Source organism: Macaca fascicularis, chromosome 12, assembly GCF_037993035.2.
Source record: "Macaca fascicularis isolate 582-1 chromosome 12, T2T-MFA8v1.1".
NCBI lineage: Eukaryota > Metazoa > Chordata > Mammalia > Primates > Cercopithecidae > Macaca > Macaca fascicularis.
Window position 1 is genome coordinate 64,365,994 of NC_088386.1, and position 23,378 is coordinate 64,389,371.

General features: G+C 41.3%; 2 protein-coding genes across 13 annotated transcripts in view; one reads left to right on the forward strand and one right to left on the reverse strand.

The window, feature by feature from the left end:
- The window catches only part of SPC25 (SPC25 component of NDC80 kinetochore complex), a 119,211-nt gene that overhangs the window by 28,210 nt on the left and 67,623 nt on the right, over positions 1-23,378 (reverse strand). The gene's annotated exons all lie outside the window — the stretch shown is intronic.
- The window catches only part of NOSTRIN (nitric oxide synthase trafficking), a 63,043-nt gene that overhangs the window by 2,875 nt on the left and 36,790 nt on the right, over positions 1-23,378 (forward strand). For 8 of the 11 annotated variants that reach the window (XR_012421187.1, XR_012421188.1, XR_012421189.1 and 5 more), the window contains exons 2-3: positions 6,637-6,722; positions 21,559-21,642. Coding sequence is in view for 7 of the 11 variants with exons in the window: in XM_015432324.3 (XP_015287810.2) it covers positions 6,637-6,722; positions 21,559-21,642 (170 nt within the window). In the remaining 4 variants the exon portion in view is untranslated. Of the gene's footprint in view, positions 1-6,636; positions 6,723-14,739; positions 15,012-21,558; positions 21,643-23,378 lie in introns of all 11 variants that reach the window. The other 3 variants (XM_065525614.1, XM_015432325.3, XM_045367197.2) reach the window with 3 other exon arrangements.

A 23,378-nucleotide genomic window follows, 5' to 3' on the forward strand; every position in this document is an offset into this window, starting at 1 on the left:
TTAGATCAAGTTTTAATGGGCAAAATAGGCTGATACCTGGGCCCGTCAACCTCAAAGAGCCAGGTCAGTGTTTGAGTTCAAATTATTGTCACCAGGTTGGCATAAGATTGCCTAAATGCTGTGTAGGACTAATCTTGAGAGTGTCAGAACTTATTCGAAGAAGATATCTTTAAGATATCTTTAAAGTTCTGTTTTTGACAAGGAGAAGAATTGGCTCTGGGCCTTGATGCCCCATTGCCTGTGAAGGTTTAGGTTTAGCTCTTAAACCTAAAAATATGTCTAGGGAACTCATCTTCAAATCCATGTGCAAGAAAGGTGAGGAAGTAGGATCCAATTATCTCCAAAGGAAAGAATTCGATCACAAGAAAGTATTAATAGCACCTTCCTATCAAGCAATCACATAGAAATCAAGGACAAGTAACAAGCTGTAGCCAAATTTTTACTTTTTTTTTTTTTTTTTTGAGACGGAGTCTCGCTCTGTCACCCAGGCTGGAGTGCAGTGGCCGGATCTTAGCTCACTGCAAGCTCCGCCTCCCGGGTTCACACCATTCTCCAGCCTCAGCCTCCCGAGTAGCTGGGACTACAGGCGCCTGCCATTTCGCCCGGCTAGTTTTTTGTATTTTTTAGTAGAGACGGGGTTTCACCATGTTAGCCAGGATGGTCTCGATCTCCTGACCTCGTGATCTGCCGGTCTCGGCCTCCCAAAGTGCTGGGATTACAGGCTTGAGCAAATTTTTACTTTTTACACACTCATTCAGTATCCAGGAAGGGGTCTGTCAAAGCAAGTCTTCTGGGCTCCACACAGTCAGCCACTCCCCTCATGTCATCCTCCATTGAAATGGCACCAGGTTGCTCCTCAGGTTGGTAACCTGGCTCAGATGACAACCTGAGCTTCCCATCTTGGTGGCTTAGCCTGGACACCAGACAAAGACTGTCACTAACTCAAATGGTGCCGGTGCCATGGTCCATAGCACCTGGGAGAATCTGACTCACTGCAAAAATACAGAAGGAGACTGCATCTGGCATGGGTGTCATGTTGCCCACAGCCTCCCCAGTGTGCATCAATGAGATGTGTAACATGCCATTCTTGGACCTCTGTTTCCTCATGTGTAAAGTAAAAGAAGGAGAGGATGGAGTAGACTATGCTTTTTAATGTTCCATATCCCATAATCTGCGGCAGTCTGCCACAAGGATCCCAAATACTACGCAGCTGGTGAACACGTACATGGATTCCCTTCATAGAGGGGCAGTGCTTTGAAACATAGCCCCCAGTGAATCAGAACTCACATGATATCAGTAGCACAGTGCCTGGCATCCAGTGTTAAATTTAAGTGGAATATCATGGTTTCTTTAACACTGCGAGGATCATCATTATTTATCAAAATTATTCCATACGAGCATCAACACAAATAAATTTTTCTATAATTCTTTCTAGAACTAAATTTAACCCTCTTAATCATTCAACCAGAAAGAGCAGGTAGGCCAAGCTTGATGTAGGCACTTTATAATCTTTACAAGTCATCTGTCTAACCATTTCATATGCTGATTGGCTGGATTACTGAATGTTTTCTGTAATGGCTATATTTATCAACAGGATTTGCTTACAAATTCTGGGAAGAAACATTTTCCTAATGGCTGAATGGGAAATGTCTGTGTAGACCAGTTGTCTATTTGTGAAGGGGTCATTATTTTTTTAGGGGCTTAGGAAGATCCCAGATATTCCACTACCAGACTGAAATCCCTTTATCCGGGGAGAAAAGCCTCATAATGTTTTTTGTTTTTCCTAATAATGAATGATCCCCAGGAGAAGCAGCATATTAATATGAATTCATATGGAGATGTAGAATCAATAGTAGATTATTCTCTGAAATGAATATTTGGTAGGGGGTTAGGATATTTAAAAGCTCAATGGGTAGGAAAAGAACACCAAAATTGCCTTCCACCTCCCTGCGACCACAGCAAGCCCTTCTTCTTCTGCTGGTTGATGACATTAAGAAGCCAGCTGTATTGCACATGACACTTAAAGGTTACTATAACTTGGAGTAAACTTAGTGTGGTTAAAAAGATCAGCCATTTATAAATGTATTTGATTCTAATAGATTCTCTAATTGATTTTCATACCTAATATTTCTAATCACAACTCTGTCTCTAACTAATTAGATTATCGTTATCTCTTTGGGCCTTAACTGTTCCAAACTGTGCTCCATGGAACCCTTTCAGAGTCCTCTCTAGTGGGTGGGAGTGTGGTGAGGTAGGAGTAAGACAACCAAAACTAAAGTCAAGTGATTTCACCCCCACACAGCAGGTATGTTCCAAGATTTTCTGAACACACACACACACACACACACACACACACACACACACACAGAGAGAGAGAGAGAGAGAGAATTATATGGTCTCTGGAGGTCTGCTTTGGCATTTAAGTGGATCTGCTTTTCACAGTTTTTATCTCCAAGTCTGAGTAGATGGTACATGATGAAAAGTACAGAATCATTGATTCTAAATAAGGATTTATGCTGGGATAATGGAAATATTCTTAGCAACTCTTTTATTTATTGATGTCACCTTTATCTCAATCTGGATCAGGGTTTGTTGGGGAATTTCTGGTACATAGTATATAGGATCAGAGGTAAAGATTCTCTCCATTGCTCTCATAACCTCATCTCTTATCTGATCACTAAATTAACAATTATGAATACCTTCTCAACTTGCATGTGCCTGGGCATACTGGAGTTTGACGTCTGAGGATGGTTACAGGTGTACCTGAGACACAAGTCCTCTGCACCCTTGAATTGACAGAGTATGGCTGGGAGCGAGGTAGGAGGCAAAGCCATGGGCCAGTTCCCTCTTCCTGGAACAACTGTGTCTATTTACCACACTCTTCCAGTACAAATATTTTCTACGTGTGCCATTTTGGGGAAAAAGTTAGAAAGTACTAGTCTACGAAATGACGGAAAATCATCTTCCAAATTCTAGAGCTGGCAGCCCTAGGGTCAATGGAGGCCATAGACTGTGCTTTGTTCCAGCAGCCCCTTACTTTAAGAGGTTGAATGTGAATGCCTTTGCCACAGGCTTCACCACTGCCACTAAAGGCCATTGAGTTTTCAATCACTGGCTTGTAAACTTTCAGCATGGCCTAGCCTCCTAAAACTAGTTCCCTTGAGACAGTATTTAAAAATGTGTCTTAGGGAGTTTTGATGGCTTGATCAGTTTAGGAAATGCAGCAGCCCCTGTAACACAAGCACATAGAAAAATTCTCAACTGGTTCTACTCATTTTTACATTGGTTATGGGCAGAGTTTTCTCTACATGCCCCATCCCACACTTGATGTCCAGGGTCCCTTAATTCTCTCCCATAGGTAACTTCTATGTGCAGACTATCCTCTGGTGATGGTGGACTGGTAAGGGCCTTTCCTGTAGGACATTTCATCTTGAAGTCTCTTCCTTCCACTCCTGCTTCCCCTAATGGAAGGTTCTTTTTCTCCTTCCTACTCTAAATCCCTCGAATCCATCTCTCTGCTTTCTTTTCTCCCATCCTCAGCCCCAGCTTTATAGTGTTTGAGAGTAGAAGATTTACTTCGTAAGCATATGCATCCAGGTCTTTCTCTCTTGCACACAGCCCCATGGCTTTTTGTTGAGTCTGTTTCTGCTTTGCTGTGGGCTGGAGAGAGAAGTCAGTAAGATAATACATAAAAATCCACAGCTTAATACTGTGAGATAGTTCTAAATAAATCAAATAAGAAAGCCACAGGACCTATAAAGAAAATAATACAATTTTATTGAACATAAAATAAAATTTGAACAAATGCAAAAACTTACTATGTCCTTGGATAGAAAGTCTAAACACCGTTAAAAAGTCAGTTTTCCCAAATTGATGTATGTATGTAATACAATTCCAATCAGGATCCCAACAGGGATTTAAAAAGATATGTAATTAGACAAATGTTCATATGTTACAATAAATGCCTCAGAATAGCCAAATAAATTATGAAAAGAAAAAAAAAGTTGTTTAAAGAGAGAGAAGAAGCAAAGTGTTACTATCTCTATAACTTAGGTAGTGAGTATCTAATGTGCATTATTATTATTTTCTGTATCATTATGTTATAAAACATAAAAACATTTCATAATTCAAAGCAAAAAGACCCTGTATGAGTTAGAACTATGTTCAGCTGCATATTAGAAAAACCCCAAATACATACGTCTTTTAAAAAACATTGTATTTTTCTCACACATAAAATAAGTCCAAAAGTAGAGAGTTGAGGGCTCCTGTGGTGTCCTTTACAGCCATCAGAAACCCAGGCTCTTTTTCTCTTTCCACTCTATGTTCTTAATGCATTATGTCCAATCTCAATACCACTTTATGGCTTTGGCCTGCATTTTCAAGTCCAGAAGGAAGACAAGAGTGCAAACAAGCCTTTACTGAAACCTCATACAGAACCTTCCCTCACATCTCCTTGGATAGCTTTTAGTCACATGGTTAACACCTAAGGTTGAGGGAGGCTGAGAAATGACCTTATTCCAGGAGCATGTACCCTGCTAAACATTTATGCATTTTCTTCTCATGACACTGAGGTGTGTTTCATGGGATGCTATTAGGTGTTGCAGGAGAAGACAAAAGGCTTAGGGAGAAATCTAGTGAACATGTTTAGGTAACGTAGGAGTAAACAAAGAGGCTCAACAAGGTTCTTTACTGCAGGTCTCACAATTTCAAAATACTCCCCTAAACTTCCCCAGTGTGCCTGTAAGGGGAGGAAGGAGGCCTTAACAGTATCATACCTTTCATATATGGCAAGTTAGTTTTATTGGAAATAAAAATTAGAAAGCTTGATTGCCAAACAGTGATTTTACTTTCATGACTCTGACAGGAGGATTATTTCTCCTTCATGAGGGGGGCTCCAAATTGGAACCTCACTACAAGTGTGTTTTGTTTACACTGCAGAGTTTTTTTAATTTGTGAATCGTTTGCTACCATTAAAAAAAAAAATCATGTTTCGGATGCAAATCCTGATTTCAGTTTTTTTGGACAAAGTGGGAGATCTGGCTTTCCTGGGCCACATTCCAGGTGGCAGTGATGGGCCAGAATGGTTCTAACAGCTGCCTCTCCGGCTCACAGTCCCCACCCTGCTCCTCACTCATTCAGGGGCCTGACTGGTGCCAGCAGCCACAGGATTTTGCAAACTCTGCTTTAGAAATTAACAATTTTCTCATTAAAGCTTTGCACCCTCACCACTTTCCTCGTGTCCCAGGCAGTTTCAAGGAAGTGGTTTGCTAATATTAATATACATCTATGAAGTCCTATCACAGCTTTCTGTGTTAAATTCACAGGAAAGTTAAACTACCGCATAAAGGTAAATGGATATGGTAAGAATGTTCCTGTATCCTAGGTGTTGGTTTGTTCCATCACCAAAGGTAGGGACCTGGATCAGCTCATTTCTTTAGGTCTTTCCTCCTCTGTCATCCTATGTTCTTAGTTTGATACTCTGCTAGCACCACATACCAAGTGCTTTGTTGACTGAATGGCTTTCTGGGCCCTGAGGGCGTGTGGGTTTGTGAATGTGCCCACTGTAATAGGAGGCACTCAGTAAATGTGAATTTCCTTCGTTTTTCCCTTCTCAATATGGTGCCCAACTGAATGCTGGCAATATCTGAACACTGGAATAGGCTGGCTCATTGTATGAGCAAAGAACAGCACAGCTCTCAATCCATATTGAATTTGGGTCCTCTTATGTAAAATCTCATTTTGAAAAATGCAATCTGCTGTTGCACCTCCCAGATGGAAACTATGAGAGAGTGTGTCTGGGATGTTCCATCATCTAATTCACTTGCTCTGTGTCAGAAAAAACTGCAGAATCAATTGACATTTAGCTTCTCTGTTTAGGCACTTAAAATCTATTGTCATCAATGTCTACATTTATAGTTTCCAGGAAGACATTGTGGAGTTCTAAATCAAATGACAAAAACTTTTACTGGAAATTCTTGTGTCCGCAGGCTAAATTCAAATATACATGAATTTATAAAGGGTAATTAATAAATTTATAATGGTTTGGTTTAGCCAAAATGTTCAACTCATTATGATAACATTTTCTTACTGGAATTAAATGAGACAGAGAGAGGACTAGGACAAAGTTTTCTTACCGGGTTATTTACTCAGTTTCCTATCTCAGATAAGAAAGACTCAGCTCACTCTAATGGCTCACGGTTTGTCATGAGCCCCAGAAATATAATTTTGAAGTTTGTGTGTGCAGGAGGGGACATAAAAAGTTATGTGGCATCCTTCAGAATATATTTTTTTGTCCTTCCTGGGAACAATTGGGGTGATATTCCTGTGACATTCCAGGCGTCAAATGCACCCCACTGCTGAATTGTTTGCATTTGGCTGAGGAGAGAAACAGATCAGCTTTATTTCTGAAAAGTTCTCCAGGGTCTTTCATATCCAGGCAGAAGAGACCTCACCTTGATTTTAAGAACTCATCCAAAAGGTATGCATGCCTGTAGCTGCACGATCATTTATAATGACAGTATAAATCATATATCATGGTTATAGTAGTTTTCTGAATTTATAGGTGCTCTATCTTCAGAGTTGCTTGTAATCTTCCTGTTCATTGTTTTTTTTTCTGTTGTTGTTCTTGTTTTTCAGTATAATAAAGTATATAAGAACCTAAAGGAGTTTTCTCAAAATGGAGAGAATTTCTGCAAACAGGTCACATCTGTTCTTCAGCAAAGGTACAAAATGCACGTTTGCAATAAATGGTTCTTCCTCTTTAGTTGCAGCAAGTGATATGACTGGAGGAGTGATTACAAGCTGTCCTACTTTCCAGAATGTGGTGTTATATTTTGGTACTCGAGAGATTGCTTGAAGAATGATTCTCCCCTATTGCACATTTATCAACAGGATGCCATAAAAATCAAGAAACAACAGGAAGTAATTCTGCTTAGGAAGGCTCAGTCAAGTCTCTTCTGATTCCTCAGACTGGGTTTATTACCCTCTCCTGGGGCCCACTGTTGGATCTGATGCATACTCTCATTATTGCACTTTTCACACCAACAGCAATTATTACTTTACATTTTTCTCTCCTCTAGAAAGGCAGAGGCTGTCTTACTCATCATTGTATGCTGACCTCTTAGAGCCTGGCCTTTTGATTTCCTTAGTCACTGTCAGGTGGATGAAGGAAAAGTCACCATTTTCAGCATTGTCTTCTTAATACTAGGTGTGATCATGTGTAAAACTGTTCACTGTGCTGAAATGAGGACATTTAACTCAGTCAAGAAAGTTACAAAAGCCCTGCTTAAAATGAGAAAACCCAAGGACTGAATTTGGTCATAAGGGACTTTTTAGGCCTTTTCCCTACTGCTAGATAGCTCTGTAATAAGCAAGTCTAAAGAGACCTTCAGAAGAGACTGTTTAAACTATTTCACATTTTAAATATTGAATGTGTGCCATAAGACCAAAGACGCCATGGACTGATTGCATCCTGAATTAGTAGGTTGTAGGGGACAAAACATAATTTCTTTTCTCTCCCTTTTCAAGCTCTTAGTTGAGATACTCTTCTGAAAACAAGTTAGATTAACAAAAAACAAGCAGAAATTTATGAACACATGCTATACCCATCACATGGGAGAGGCCTCAGTTCAAAAGCATTTCTCTCAAGGCAGTGGCTTAGGGGTCATGCTTAAATAGTATCTCACCAAAGAGCCAGAAATCCTAATAGGGACAAGACAAAGAAGATAGCATCTTCGGGCTTCCAAAAGGCAGGAAAATGTGGGAAGGTAAATATATGGGAAGATTAAAGTCTGCTCCTAGATCCTCTGGCACCACTATCTCTGAGCAGATAAGCAAGTGTTGGACTGTCTTTAGGTGGGAAAAGCAGAGAGAGGGGCAGAGTTTTTTAAACTCAACAATCCCCAGCATTTTTGAGAGGAATGTTTTGGTTTCCTTCAAGGTCAAGACAAAAGGAAAACATTAGCTTTATCAGCAGCAAATGAATGAGGCCAAAGAAAGATATGAGAGAGCTCAAACAGACTTTTATAAAGAACAAAACCAGGTTTGTCAAAAGGAGTCAAAAAGAGAAACATTTTAAATATGAAGTAACTTCTAACCTAACAGCCAAATTTTTTTCATAGTTTATTTTTAATTTTAATAAGATATACATAACATAAATATGCTATTTTAGCCATTTTTAAATGTACAGTTCAGTGTATTAAGTTCATTCATGCTTTTTTTTTTTATTCTTTAAGTTCTAGGGTACATGTGCACAACGTGCAGGTTTGTTACATATGTATACATGTGCCTTGTTGGTGTGCTGTACCCATTAACTCGTCATTTACAATAGGTAATGCTATCCCTCCCCCCTCCCCCCTCCCCACAATAGGACCTGGTGTGTGATGCTCCCCTTCCTATGTCCAAGTGATCTCATTGTTCAATTCCCACCTATGAGTGAGAACATGCGGTATTTGGTTTTCTGTTCTTGCGATAGTTTGCTGAGAATGATGCATCCATGTCCCTACAAAGGACACAAACTCATCCTTTTTTATGGCTGCATAGTATTCCATGGTGTATATGTGCCACATTTTCTTAATCCAGTCTGTCACTGATGGACATTTGGGTTGATTCTAAGTCTTTGCTATTGTGAATAGTGCCGCAATAAACATACGTGTGCATGTGTCTTTATAGCAGCATGACTTATAATCCTTTGGGTATATCCCAAGTAATGGGATGGCTGGGTCAAATGGTATTTCTAGTTCTAGATCCTTGAGGAATCGCCACACTGTTTTCCACAATGGTTGAACTAGTTTACAATCCCACCAACAGTATAAAAGTGTTCCTATTTCTCCACATCCTCTCTAACACCTGTTGTTTCCTGATTTTTTAATGATTGCCATTCTGACTGGTGTGAGACGGTATCTCATTGTGGTTTTGATTTGCATTTCTCTGATGGCCAGTGATGATGAGCATTTTTTCATGTGTCTGTTGGCTGTATGAACGTCTTCTTTTGAGAAGTGTCTGTTCATATCCTTTGCCCACTTTTTGATGGGGTTGGTTGTTTTTTTCTTGTAAATTTGATTGAGTTCTTTATAGGTTCTGGATATTAGCCCTTTGTCAGATGAGTAGATTGCAAAAAATTTCTCCCATTCTGTAGGTTGCCTGTTCACTCTGATGGTAGTTTCTTTTGCTGTGCAGAAGCTCTTTAGTTTAATTAGATCCCATTTGTCAATTTTGGCTTTTGTTGCCATTGCTTTTGGTGTTTTAGACATGAAGTCCTTGCCCATGCCTATGTCCTCAATGGTATTACCTAGGTTTTCTTCTAGGGTTTTTATGGTTTTAGGTCTAACATTTAAGTCTCTAATCCATCTTGAATTAATTTTCGTATAAGGAGTAAGGAAAGGATCCAGTTTCAGCTTTCTACTTATGGCTAGCCAATTATCCCAGCACCATTTATTAACTAGGGAATCCTTTCCCCATTTCTTGTTTTTGTCAGGTTTGTCAAAGATCAGATGGCTGTAGATGTGTGGTATTATTTCTGAGGGCTCTGTTCTGTTCCATTGGTCTATATCTCTGTTTTTTTGGTACCAGTACCATGCTGTTTTGGTTACTGTAGCCTTGTAGTATAGTTTGAAGTCACGTAGCGTGATGCCTCCAGCTTTGTTCTTTTGGCATAGGATTGTCTTGGCAAGGTGGGCTCTTTTTTGGTTCCATATGAACTTTAAAGCAGTTTTTTCCAATTCTGTGAAGACAGTCACTGGTAGCTTAATGGGGATGGCATTGAATCTATAAATTACCTTGGGCAGTATGGCCATTTTCACAATATTGATTCTTCCTATCCATGAGCATGGTATGTTCTTCCATTTGTTTGTGTCCTCTTTTATTTCACTGAGCAGTGGTTTGTAGTTCTCCTTGAAGAAGTCCTTTACATCCCTTGTAAGTTGGATTCCTAGGTATTTTATTCTCTTTGAAGCTATTGTGAATGGGAGTTCATTCATGATTTGGCTCTCTGTTTGTCCCTAACAGCCAAATTGCTCTGGTTCCATGACAGAGAAAGCGGGAGGGGCCATCTGAGAGGTCATTTCTTTTATAAGAAAATATTGTTATCAGTCCCAAAGGAAATTATTTTAAATAAGACCAGTTATTTTTATGAATCCTACAAATTCAACTCATTACCTAGATTAGAAAGCCACCTTCTGCCTGCAGACCAGGAAGAATCTATGCATGTATCCGCCAGGCATATAACCTGGGTTGTAGTCATCTAGGCATTAATTATTTGGTATCTGAGAGTTCAAAATTAGTGCCTGGTAGAGAGCTGTGAAGATAGAAGACAGGCAATAGATGATGCCTGCTGGTAAACAGACTCAAGAGTGAACTGAAAAACTCTGGGGTGGGGGGTCACTGCTTGAAGTCTGTCTCACTGTTTTTCCTTTTTCTAGATCACTCCACATCCCCACCTTGCCACCGACATCCACTTTCTTCATACAGTCAGAGCCTTCATTTCCTATTTTTGTTTTCTTGAAGTCTCTTCCTAGGGCTGCCATCTGCCCTGAACCTATTAATGTGTGAAACCCTCCAATCACTTATTCTAGAGTGACAAATATGTCCAGTGGGGAAGAAACACTTGGGTAGCTGAAGATATCTCCCCTCATAGCTTTACCTCCTTATAGAGAAGAATTTAGAATTTGAACATCTCAAGAGTCTACTGGTTAGCAAAATTACAAGCACATTCCTGGATAAAGACTGTATAGTATGAGTACAAAGAACAGATCTAATGTTTTACCGAGATCAAAAAATTTTATGCTACATATTAGGTCATTTATATAATAAATGCTTTTCTGAACATTTTCTAAAGCTAAACTTGTACAATTAAATTATTTCCCCTTAGCAAGAAGCCATTTTTAAAGTTGTTTTGTATTGATTCCTGGTAAATGTACATTTGCAGTGTCTCCTTATCTTGAGCTTTCAAGTTTCCTCCCCTTGCTCAGCTTTTAGATCATGTAGTTAACCTGAAGGATGCTTGTCCACACTAAAAGAGATGGCATTTGGGAATAACTATTTTCTAATGGACACAAATATTCTATTAATCTATGAATATGTGGCACATTATATACTTTTAGACAGCATTCCTGTGTATTAGCAGGCAAAGACATAGGCCACTTCTCAGGGCTGGATCATTTCTCTCCCACACAGTAACATGATTCTGAGGTCACTCCCTCTTCCTAGTGTGTTTGAACTGAGTCAACAATTATGTTGGTTATTTATTAAACCATATCAACAAGGATGGATGGTCACAGCATGGCTGGGATTACATTTGCCTCGACTCTCCCCATTCTGTGAAGTCAGAAATTCCTCCTCTAGATATACATTGGATAGAAGGCTGATTCCCACCAGCTATCTAGAAATGAGACTTGGCCTTATTTTCCTCTTAAAGGTGGGCTTATTACATGTGAAACAATGGTAAGCTTCCCTTGTATTAGAAAAATACCTGGAAAGCCATTACTCTTCAAAAGAAGCTATCTTGTTACTTACGGTTACAGACAAGTAATGGGAAACCCAATAAGAAAGTAAAATGGTAGTCTTGGAATATATTCAGTAGGCATTTCCATTGAGGGTTATGACAGACAACGATGAAGGCAAATCCGTGACCAGCAGGATGCAAAATACAGTGAAGGAGGACATGGGGTTTTGAATGAGGGGTACCTGCCACCTAAAATGCATTCAGTAAATACTTGCAGACTGAATAAATAAATAAATGGGCTGGGTGCAGTGGCTCATGCCTGCAATCCTAACACTTTGGGAGGCTGAGATGGGAGGATTGCTTGAGGCCAGGAGTTTGAGCCTGGTCAACATAGCACAACCCATCTCTATTTTCATGAGAATTTTTTTAAAGATAGTTAAGAGTTTTTAAAAATTATTATACCTACATTATTAAAACAAGGCCTTTACTGTCTTTGGAGGTGTGCGTTTCCAGACCCCTTACTTAAGAGCTCCTGGAATGTGGTTCTGCTTGACAGAGCTCTGCGTTAGCACTTGGATACCAGAGGCAGCACCACAGTCAAGCTGCCAGGCCAGAGAATGTTTCCTTTCCAAACTCAGCTGCTCTCTTGCACTTATTCTGATTGAGTGGTGATAGAAAAGTGCAGTTGTTACTAAAACACCCTTTTGCCTGGATATTCTGCAATTCATGGTCATGCTTAGCTTCTTTTATCCAATTAGCTACTTCAGCTTCTTTTTTTGCAGTAGCGAACAGATTTAGCCAGAGAAACATAGCAGCTCCTACAATGCCTAATGCCAAAGTTATCAGGTTCACTTTAATACAATTACAGATCAGATTTAAAGAGACAAAGGTACATTCTCAGAAACACTTTGTGAATGTTTGGCTTCCTGCATCCTCACAGCTAATGTTTAAACAGGCTTTGACTGGAAAATCAATTGTTCCTCTGTACGGGAGTTTAAGATCAGGTTTTCAAATGCCAAGATCTGCTGCTCTGAACTTTAAAAAGAAAAGATTAAAAGAAGGAGGTATAGTTGGCCACTTGTTCAATCCATGATTCATTGCAGACACTGTCAACAAAGCAATAACAAATTGAAATTAAATATTTGAAAAATCATCTTTCACTCTACCGTTATCCTGGGTGACCTTAACTCCCACAGTTTTAGCTCTCTCACATATTGATGATTTACAAATGTGCAGTACTAGGAACATGTCTAAACCGTACTTCAAACCATATATTTCACAGTATATTGGACATTTCCACCTAGAAGTCCCATGGAACCACAAAGTCAATATGTCCAAAACAGGGTTTATCTGCTCCTCTCCAAAGCTGGTCCTCCTTCTGGGAACCACTGCCCAGTCAATCAAGCTCAATGCCTGGGACCATCCATATCCATGATTCTGTCCATCTCAACTCATGACTAAGACCGTACTTCTCTCTTTGAAACCCCTTTGATATCCATAGCTTTCTTTTTATTTTATGGCCTCTTCCACTGTTCTGGCAAAGCTCTCTCAAACTATTCTGTCTAGGAATGCTGCCTTATAGCCGTGGAGTTTGTATGCTGCACAAAGGCACACGGCTGAGTGGGATGAATGGAGGCAGAAATCCAATCCACTCTTACCCCTTACGCCTTTTACTCTGACAGAGCTGTGCCCCTTTAGAGGACGCCCGTTTCCAATCCAAGCAAAGTTACCTGAATCTGTGGGCTAGCTGAGGCCCTGTGCCTATCTTCAATGCACCTTTCACTCTGTAGCCATGACCCTGTTTAAGATCCTTCAAAGACTCCCATGACCTTTAGGATAAAATTTAGCCCTCATCATTTTATAAAAGGGCCTTTGAGATCTGAACTCTGCCTTCCTGTTTACTTTGTCTCTCTCCATCTCCGCATGATCCCTGCCTCTCTCCTTACTGAGCCACTTGCAATCCCACCCCACTTGTATCCCACTCACACTCCTGCCATCACCACCACTGCCACCACACGTGGGTCCCTGCATTTGCACAGGCTGTATCGCCTGCCTGGTAGATGTTTCATCACCTTCATTGCCTGGCTGCATTCAACACATTCTTTAAGATCCAGTCATCCTACCATGGCAGGCCTTCCTTAACTCCAGTGTCTAGTCTCCAAAAAATGCTCCTCAGTTCTATGTGCAGAATTAGTGCTTGCATCTGTCGTAGCTCTTACAGCCTGCACTGTTATTCTCTGTTCACTTGTCTGTCTCCTTCCCTAGAGGCTGAACTCCTTGAGGGTCTTTGTGTCCCACGTGACTAGCATGGGCCTCGCGCAGAGTAGGCATTCAATAGATGCTCACTGAGTAAGTGGAGACACTAATGTATGAGTGACTCTGTGCCTTCCAGGCACTCACAACGTTAAAGAAGATCAAGTTAGGCTATTTCTGAGGAGTCATAAGTGGGTATGTCAAAGACACTTACTGGCATAATATGTAGCATATTATTTTGAACAAAAGCTAGAAAAAGTAGTAAAATCACAGGAGAGACCATTTATTCAGCACAACCCATAGACCAGCCACTGTGTTAAATGTGTCTTAACTTGATCTCTTTAATTATCTCACAACCCACAGCATACATACTTCTCTCCATTTCTGATTTACAGATGGGGATATGGAAAATATGATACATTTGGAGTCCTACCCAGCTCAACCCAGGCTCAGTGCCAGGGTATCCCCAAGTGGATAGGCAATTTTGGGCACTGCTGTGGGGGACCCACCATGCTCGGGGGTCCTGGTTCAGCCCCCTTTGCAGAGTCTTAGGGTCCTGTATGGAAAGGGACAGCAGCAGTCATGAAGCCCAGTGGCTTTCAAACCTTATAGCTCAAGGGGTTTGTGGGGAGCCCGCAGGGGCTACCTCAGGGGGTGAGGAGGAGGTTACATGGGCAGGGCTCTGCTTCCTCCTCACTCTTTCTCCCTTTTAATCAGATCAACTTGACTGGTATTTATAAGATACGGTGGGATTCTGTATAAAATTTTGTTTCCCTGCTAAAAAGTTTTGAAAACTGCCTTTCTCATCCACTTTATCTGAATTCCCTCACCACAATACACCCTGTTCGCCCTTACCCCACACACTAATGCACTAAGCTTGGGAATGAACGCACACTTTAGGCTCTGAAGTTCTACAGCTGCCTTCGCTCACGTTTACCCTGGGCCAGAGTGAGCCGGGTCTCAGTGAGACTCACAGACTAGACATTCAAGAAGGGCATCATTCAGGTCTTATCCTCCTGTTTCAGCATTTTTTATACTGTTCTCAGGAAGCAGAATTAAGACAATTAGTAATGCTGCACTGGGCTAGCAAGTGAGCCAGCCACTCCAACAACAGAGCGTCCATATGAAAATGTGTTTCAAGCTGCCGGTAATGAACTTTACAACCTGTTTGTAAGAGGAGCTTGTGATGGTCTTTCAAAAGACATACCAATGAAGTTTGGATGGAAAATATCAGCACATCCACCCGCAAACCGGAAGCTGGTGCTGGTCCAAAGAAGGAACTTAAAAGATGTGTGATATCCCAACAGAAGAATTTGAGGTTACTAAAATTTCTTCTCAATTTATAATGAAGGGAGGACTCTGTCACCTGCTTCTTTCAAGCATGAGAAGGGCTTAGCCCTGTTTTGTGTTTTTAGAGATGGGGTTCTCATTCTGCTGCTCAGGCTGGAGTGCAGTGGTGCAATTACAGCTCACTGCAGCCTCAAACTCCTGTGCTCAGGAACTCCTCTCGCCTCAGCCTCTCAAGTAGCTAGGACTGCAAGTGTGTGCCTCTACTCTGGGCTAATTTTAAACAATTCTGTAGAAATGGGATCTTGATATGTTGCCTAGGCTAGTCTCAAACCCTTGGTCTCAATGATTCTCCCTCCTCGTCCTCTGGAGTAGATGGGATTACAGGCTCAAGTCACTGCTCCTGGCCTTAACTCCATTTTAATTAATTCCTCATAGACACAGGGGGGCAACTACAGTTTGTTTTTTAAACTACTTTTCATTATCTTAATTTTACAAAAGCAGGATAGTCTAAAATTGATTACATGGTCACATATTCTTACAGTTTAATTTGTACTTTATCCAAAATACTGAATCTGTAACCAGATATTTTCCATCTCTCTTTTCTTTCAAAAATATAATTTATTTTAAATTCTAAGTCAAACAGTCAAACATTGCTCTTTGACTTATCAACTGGCCTTCATTATTACTAATGAAATAACATTGACCAGCCTTGCATGCTGAGAGAAAATTAGAATATAAATGGATTAAAAGTCAGGGCATGTCATTTTCTTGGTCCAGAATCTTGTTTAGGGTATTAAAAAAATTTTTAATTTTTAATTTTTGTGGGCATATAGTAGGTGTATATATTTACAGGGCAGGGTCCAGAATCTTTAAAACCACTGGACTATTCTGAGATTGGGTTGCCTATCAAAATATATATGCATCACCAATGCAACAGGCCAAGACAATTGCTTGGAGAAGGCATTTTAACTTGTATTAGCTATGGTGGCAGTAGAATGGAAAGAAAAAAATGGGAAAGGGCTAGAGAATTAAGCACAATGTCTTTACAAGCTTGTTTCTGACTATTTTAATGAGGGAATGAAAATTTCACATCTCAATGTGAGATTAGCTCTGCTCTCTCTACTCCCTTTGCATGTGGTACTTTTTCAGCTTGAACCGAGATAAAGCACCTCCTTTTGAGAGATGAGAAGAAATCATTCTAAGTGGGGTATGCCTTGCTGCCTCTGCCTTGGGAAAACACCTAGGTCATTTTATTTCTATTTAGCAGGCATCCTGAAAGGATACATATATTGCCTCATTAGACCGGAAGCATGGAAGAGCCGTGGAAGTGTTTGTTTCCATTTACAAACATTCTGACTTACAAAAATAACAGCTTTCTTCACGCTTGCCACTTGGAACATGGCTTCGTATAAAAGAGCGATTCTCTCAGGGGAAGAATTTAACCGTTAACATCTGTTGAGATAAAAGCCATTCAGGGCTAGAGGCCTGGGAGAGGATTCGTTATATCTATGCAGAAAGAGTGCACAGTGACACTGTCCCACACCCATCCTCCCCACCGCATTTCATTTCCTTCTGTCTTGCAGAGTAATTTGCTCAGGTTCCCAAACTGGTCATTAGGATTTAAAATGCAAGAGTAGATGATTGCAGCCTGCTTTGCTTGGTTGATTTGAATGCTAGTTCTAAACCCTTTGGGGTCATCAGTAAGTTACAGGCAAAGAGAGAGGGTACACTCGTGCTGTTCAGAGAGGCAGTGTCCAACTCACTCCAGCCCAAAGTGTTAGCTCGGTGACATTTGCTGTCAGAGCCCCCATCCTTCCCACTTTGCCAGACCCTCAACATCCCCACTTCCTATTACCCAAATGCCTTGCAACTGCACAGATGCCTTTGGAATAGGCCCGGAAGCTCATTATGTCTGCACCGAGGCTGCTGTGAATTGGGACTCCAGCTACACAGCCTCCAGGAGCTGTGCTGATTCAGAACACTGCAATTAAAGGTGAAGTGAGAGGCGGTATCAATTTTTGAAAGCACTTTTGTTCACTTCTCCCACAATTCTCCATCTGCAATCTCTTCCCCAAAACTTCAGAGGTAGGAAAGAGGTGTGGTTAAGCAGGCAGGTTCCCCAGCCAGATTGCCCAGGGCTGGAATCTAAGTCTGTCACCATCACTTCCTTCCTGTGTGCCCTCAGGCTAGTGACTGACCCAACTCTCTGTGCCTTGGTGTTCCCTTCCATGAAATGGGTAGACAGAGTATACCTGCCTCACGGGTTATCAGGGATTAAATGAGGAAATATACCTAAAGCACTTAGAATGATGCCTAGCACATTGTAAGTGCCCAGTAAGTGTTGGAGGTTCCTGTTTCTTGCCTAGGGAGAACACAGGTCAAGCATCAGCATGTCACAAAGGTGATGCAACACCTTTGTCAGGAGACCACTGTTTGGACACTCTCTTTATGTGCAATATACAGGAACTTTTAACCTAAATACCATTCTATAAACCCACAAATCTGCCCTGCTGAAGATTTCTAAGGTACTTGTCTGTAAAGAGAAGACTCCCAACACAAGAAATGCTGTGTGGTAGTTGAACCTCTTTAGGCTGGTTTCCTATTATGCTCAAGAGAAAGCTGACAGAAACACCAGGGCACAGGAGAAAAGCTGGCCAAACTAAAAAAAAAAAAAAAAAAAAAAAAAAAGCCCCAAATCACCTCAAAGTGAACAAGCACCCCTTTTTCATACCACCAAAGCCCAACTTTTTTTTCCCCAAGTGGAATAAACTTGACAACATAAAGGAAAGCAACACTTCTTTCTGGTGTCCTTTTTAGGTCTGCTTAGCCTCAGAAACACCTTTGTACAGGCTGCAAGAACATTCTGAAAGTAGAATGGAATTCTGAGGAAGAGGCTGTGACTGACAGCATTACCTTTCCTGTTAGAAACCATTCAGGATTGTTCTAGAGCCAAAGGACAAGAAATCTGGGGATTCTTCCTCCCACACCATCCCCACCTCTGTGTATTCCTTCTGAATACACAATGATCACATTAGAAGAATTAATATTTAGTAAGAATGATTTTTGTGCCTTGCACTGAGCTGAACATTATAAAAAGCATTATCCTATTTAATGCTCTTTGTGCTGCTTCCAAGAAAGAATGCAATGCTGGAAAGAAAAGACCTAAACAGCCCTCTGGTTAGCTTTCCTGTACTCAGAAAGGGTTTATGTGTCTAGCTATTTCAAGTGCTAGACAGCTGTGTGCTCTAACATCAGGGCTGAGCACAGCTCAAACTACAGAGACTGCATCTAAACAGCTTGTTAATTTACAGTTCTCAAAAGTGGTGAGGTAAGAACAAGTCTATGGCAGAGACCAGTAAGAATTCCAACCAGGACCTGGTGGGAAGTCCATTCACTTATTCATTCATTCATTTGTGACATACATGCTGAGTGCCTGTTATGTGCCAAGCACTCTTCTAGGCCTAGGGATACAGCAACGAACAAAGCCATTCTTGATCCTTATAGAACTGTTCACATCCTAGGGGTGTTCACCAGAGTAAACTAAAAAATTATAATGTGATACAAGATACAATAAGACACAAATAAAACTGTAAGGGGAGAGTGGCGAGGATCCTTTTTTAGATGGGGCAAACCTCTGCGGTGGTGATGTTCGAGCATCTCCTGTTGGGGATGACACAAAGGAGAATACCATGCGGCTATGTAGCAGAAGCACTCGGCAGAGGCCACAGCAAGTGCAAAGGCCCTGAGGCAGGATGGCAGTTGGCCACTGAGTAGGAGTAGAATCAGCCAACTTGTGACTGGCAGGAAGGGAAATCAGAGAGGCTGCCAGAGTCACATGATGCAGAGCTTTACAGGTCAGCAGCAATCGTTCCAGACATTGAGCCCCTAGTAGACTTGGGCTCTTAACACATTTTATTTTTCATAAAACCCCTTTAAGTAGGTCATATAACTTCTTTTTTAACAGTACCTGAAGCCACTCCTACTGAATGATAGAGATTTCCTGGGGTTCCAGAGCATCTGAGTTCATCAAGGGTGATGGTCTCTCCCAGCTGGCTGTTAACCAGCACTCTCTTTTTCTCTCTCTTTCCATCAACTGGGACATATTCCTAGAGCAGAGAAATCTATTTTTAAGTGCAATGAGATATTTATTGACTGGCTTCATTGTCTCAAAATACTGGCCTCAGCCTTTCCTTATGTCTGGGCAAATTCTGACACCAAATGGTTGTTTTCTGCAGCTAGGCCTTAACATACATCCTACGATGACTTTCTTACAAAAAGTGATAAAATCAACTTAAAGCACAGCTGTACCAACAGAAAAAAAAAAGAATAGTAATTTAGCAATAGATCAATAGCCCATCATCTCTGGATTTCATTTTCTAGAAGAGGGCTGTCTTTCTTTCCTCAGTCTGTGACATGGAGTTAATTTGTGTGAAAACATGCAGGTATTAGACTAGTTGTCTAATTAGAGAGCTCTGGGATGTTTCTCAAATGAAATAACATCATAAATCATTCTAAAAGTACAATAAAAATAGATTAACACACTGAAAAATGCAGTGAAAACTCTTAGGGTCCATATTAAAAGGGGAAACATAATATAAATTGAACTTAATTCCTTACATTTTTATTCTCTGTAGTCAAAAGTGATATGAAGATGCCCTCATTTTAGCTATAGATGGTCCTATAAATAGGACATGGTAAAATAGGTTTAAGATGAGAGTGATTCAATCTATCCAAAAGAACCAAGGGGTTTGCTTTTGGAGGGCATGCCCGGACTTCCTACTGAGCCTTGTCCTGCACAGAAAGTAATAGAAATTCATTTTCTAAATCTGGTGTTGGCTACCACTGCAGATTCCCATTAGAAAGTTACTGCTTGGTTAATCCAATCGTAATTTATTTTATTGCCAACGATTATAATCTAGAGCTAATCTGATTAGTGCTGATATCCTGAGATCAGTAGGACAGTTTTCTGTTCCTTACTAGTTGTATTTGTTTTGTTTTTATTTTTGTTTAAGGTGGAGTCTTGCTCTGTCACCCAGGCTAGAGTGCAGTGGCATGATTTCGGCTCACTGCAACCTCCGCCTCCTGGGTTCAAGCAATTCTCCTGCCTCAGCCTCCTGAATAGCTGAGACTACAGGCGCCCGCCACCATGCCCGGCTAATTTTTTGTATTTTTAGTAGAGATGGGGTTTCAATGTGTTAGCCAGGATGATCTCGATCTCCTGACCTTGTGATCCGCCCGCCTCAGCCTCCCAAAGTGCTAGGATTACAGGCGTGAGCCGCTGCACCTGGCCAATTGCATTAGTTTTTAGGGCCGTCATAAAGCCACAGACTTAGTGGCTTAAACGGAAGTGTATTGGCTCACAGTTCTGGAGGCTAGCAGTCAGAGGTGCGTTGTGAGGGCTGTGAGGGAGAATTTGTTCTGTGCCTCTGTCCTGGCTTCTGATGATTTGCTGGTAATCTTTGGCATTCCTTGGCTTGTAGATGCACCACTCAGATCTATGCCTTCATGTTCACATGGCGTTTTCTCTGTGTGCATGTCTGATTACGTCCACATTTTCCCTTTATATAAGAACACATTCATATAGGGTTCGGGCCCACCCTAGTGACCTCATTTTAACTTGATCATCGTCTGCAAACACCCTATTCCCACATGAGGTCACATTCACAGGCACTGGGGAGTAGGACTTCACCTTCTTCTTGGGAGACACAATTCAACCCATTAGTGTGATGTCAAAGGAGCTTAGTTAAAAACTCTTCTTTTGGGCCCGGCACAGTGGCTCATGCCTGTAATCCCAGCACTTTGGGAGGCCTAGACGGGTGGATCACCTGAGGTCAGGAGTTTGAGACCAGCCTGACCAGCATGCTGAAACCCCGTTTCTACTAAAAATACAAAATTAGCTGGGCATGGTGGTGCGTGCCTATAATCCCAGCTACTTGAGAGGCTGAGGCAAGAGAATCGCTTGAACCTGGGAGGTGGAAGTTGCAATGAGGCAAGATTATGCCACTGCACTCCAGCCTGGGCAACAAGAGGGAAACTCCATCTCAAAACAAAAACAAACCTCTGTCTTTTTAGGAGCCTGTTGGATACCCTTCAGGATTATGCTTAAGGACAAGAGGATCCTTGTAGTAAACAAATCATCTCTTTATGTAGGCATTACATTTTCAGCCTGACCCCTCCTTCGTGCATACATGTGTGCATGTGTGCATCTGTGTGTGTGTTTGCTTGATTTCTAGCCAGTGCATCCTACTTTTTTTTTTTGAGATGGAGTCTTGCTTTGTCGCCCAGGCTGCAGTGCAGTGGCATAATCTCAGCTCACTGCAACATCCGCCTCTCATGTTCAAGCGATTCTTGCACCTCAGCCTCCCAAGTAGCTGGGATTACAGGCTTCCACCACCACACCTGGCTAATTTTTGTATTTTTAGTAGAGATGGAGTTTCACCATGTTGGCCAGGCTGGTCTTGAAGTCCTGGCCTCAAGTGATCTGCCTGCCTTGGCCTCCCAAAGTGCTGGGATTATAGGTGTGAGCCATTGCGCCCAGCCCAGCACATCCCATTTGACTAGTCTTTTTCTAACAGGGCAAACCTAGAAATTAGCTATGCCAAAGGACTTCAGAAACTGGCAAGCAAGCTGAGCAAAGCATTACAGAACACGAGAAAAAGGTAAGTATTGTGGCAGAGGTAAGGCAAAATCATCCCTTTTTAAAATTTGTTTTGTTTTCTTTCGAGACAGGGTCTTGCTCTGTTACCTGGGTTAGAATACAGTGGCACAATCACAGCTTACTGCACCCTTAATCCCCCAGGCTCAAGCGATCCTCCCACCCAGCCTCCCATATAGAGTAGCTGGGACCATGCCCTGCTAAATTTGTTTTTTGTTGAGATAAGGGCTTACTATGTTGCCCAGGTTGGTCTTGAACTCCTGGGCTCAAGTGATCCTCCTGCTTTGGCCTTCCAAAGTGCTGGGATTACATGTGTGAGCCACCACACCCAGCAAAATCATTCTTAAAAGTAGTAAAAAGTGACATATGTTCCACTCCAGCTTCCTCTTCTAAACATGGCAAGTACATCACATCAAGCATGGCTTCCAGTTCTTGGGCACTTACCGTGTGCATGCACTGTGTTAATGCTTTACTGATACCCCCATTTAATCCTCATCAGAACCCTTGAGAGGTCTTGTTATCCCTGTTTACAGATAAGGACTTGAGACTTGGAAAGTTCAAGATACTTCCCCCAGTCACCCAGATCATGAGTTGCATAGCTGGATTCTTCCTCAGTGTTTATGACTCCTAAGGCCACATTCATAATAGGCCTTGGTAATGACATTTAACTTGGGAAGTGGTGTTGTAAAGTCAGATTGTCTTGGAGTCAGGAAGTATGAATCCTATGTTTTCTCTATTCTATGACCTTTGACAAGTAACCTGGCCTCTGTGTGCCTTTATTTCTTCCTCTGTTGGAGAGAGTAATAATATTTGCTCTATTGTGTGTGCGTAGGCATATTAAATGAGATCATGCGTGTGACGAGCTTAGCACATTATGTGCTGAAAGGTGTTGGTTCACATTCTTTTCAACATATTGCAGCACTAAGAATGAAGTAGTTTCCTTTATTGGGAGAGAGAAGAAAGATAGTGGTATACCAAAAATAGTTCATTCGTGGTAATTTGCTACAAAGATTCTTGATTAATACATGCAGACGTGCCCTTGAACTGGCAGTGCCATTGTAGAGGTCTCTTTTGATGATGAAAGAGATAAAGAGGGGAAAGGAAAAAAAGAAGCCTTCTGGAGCTCATATTTCTATTCTTCTTTAGGCATCAGCCATAATAACAAATGGTGACTTTGAAGGTGCTCTAGCTTTATTTTTATTTTTAGGACAGTCTTTTAGTAGACTACAGTAAACCAGTATAGCACAGTGGTTGAGTATAGATAGACTGCCCAGGTTTAAATTCTAACTCTACCACTTACCGGGTGAATGACCTAGGACAATTTATCTTATCTCTCAAGATCTCTTTAAAATAAAAGTAAAGCCTATCTCTTATGGCTGCTGTGAGAATTAAATGCGGTAATAGAAGAAGTATGCTTAGCAGAGTACCTGGCAGGGAACGAAAGCTCTGTGAATGTCCATTATGTTTTTGATTCGAATTGCCTCCTGAGGAATGAGAGGTATAGGGGTGTAGGGGTGTGTGTATTGTGCTGCAGCTGTGGCATCCAGCAGAATACTACCAAAGAGTTGGCAGGTCCAGAATGTTAGGCCAACTGGGATTAGCACAGTATTTAACAGTGAACATTAGTGAATTTTTATCCATACTCAAATCTGTGTTAGGTACTACAGATATCTTATTACTTCATTACTTCTAATTCTCTTTCTTTCTTTCCTTTCTTTCCCCTCCCTCTCTCCCTCCCTC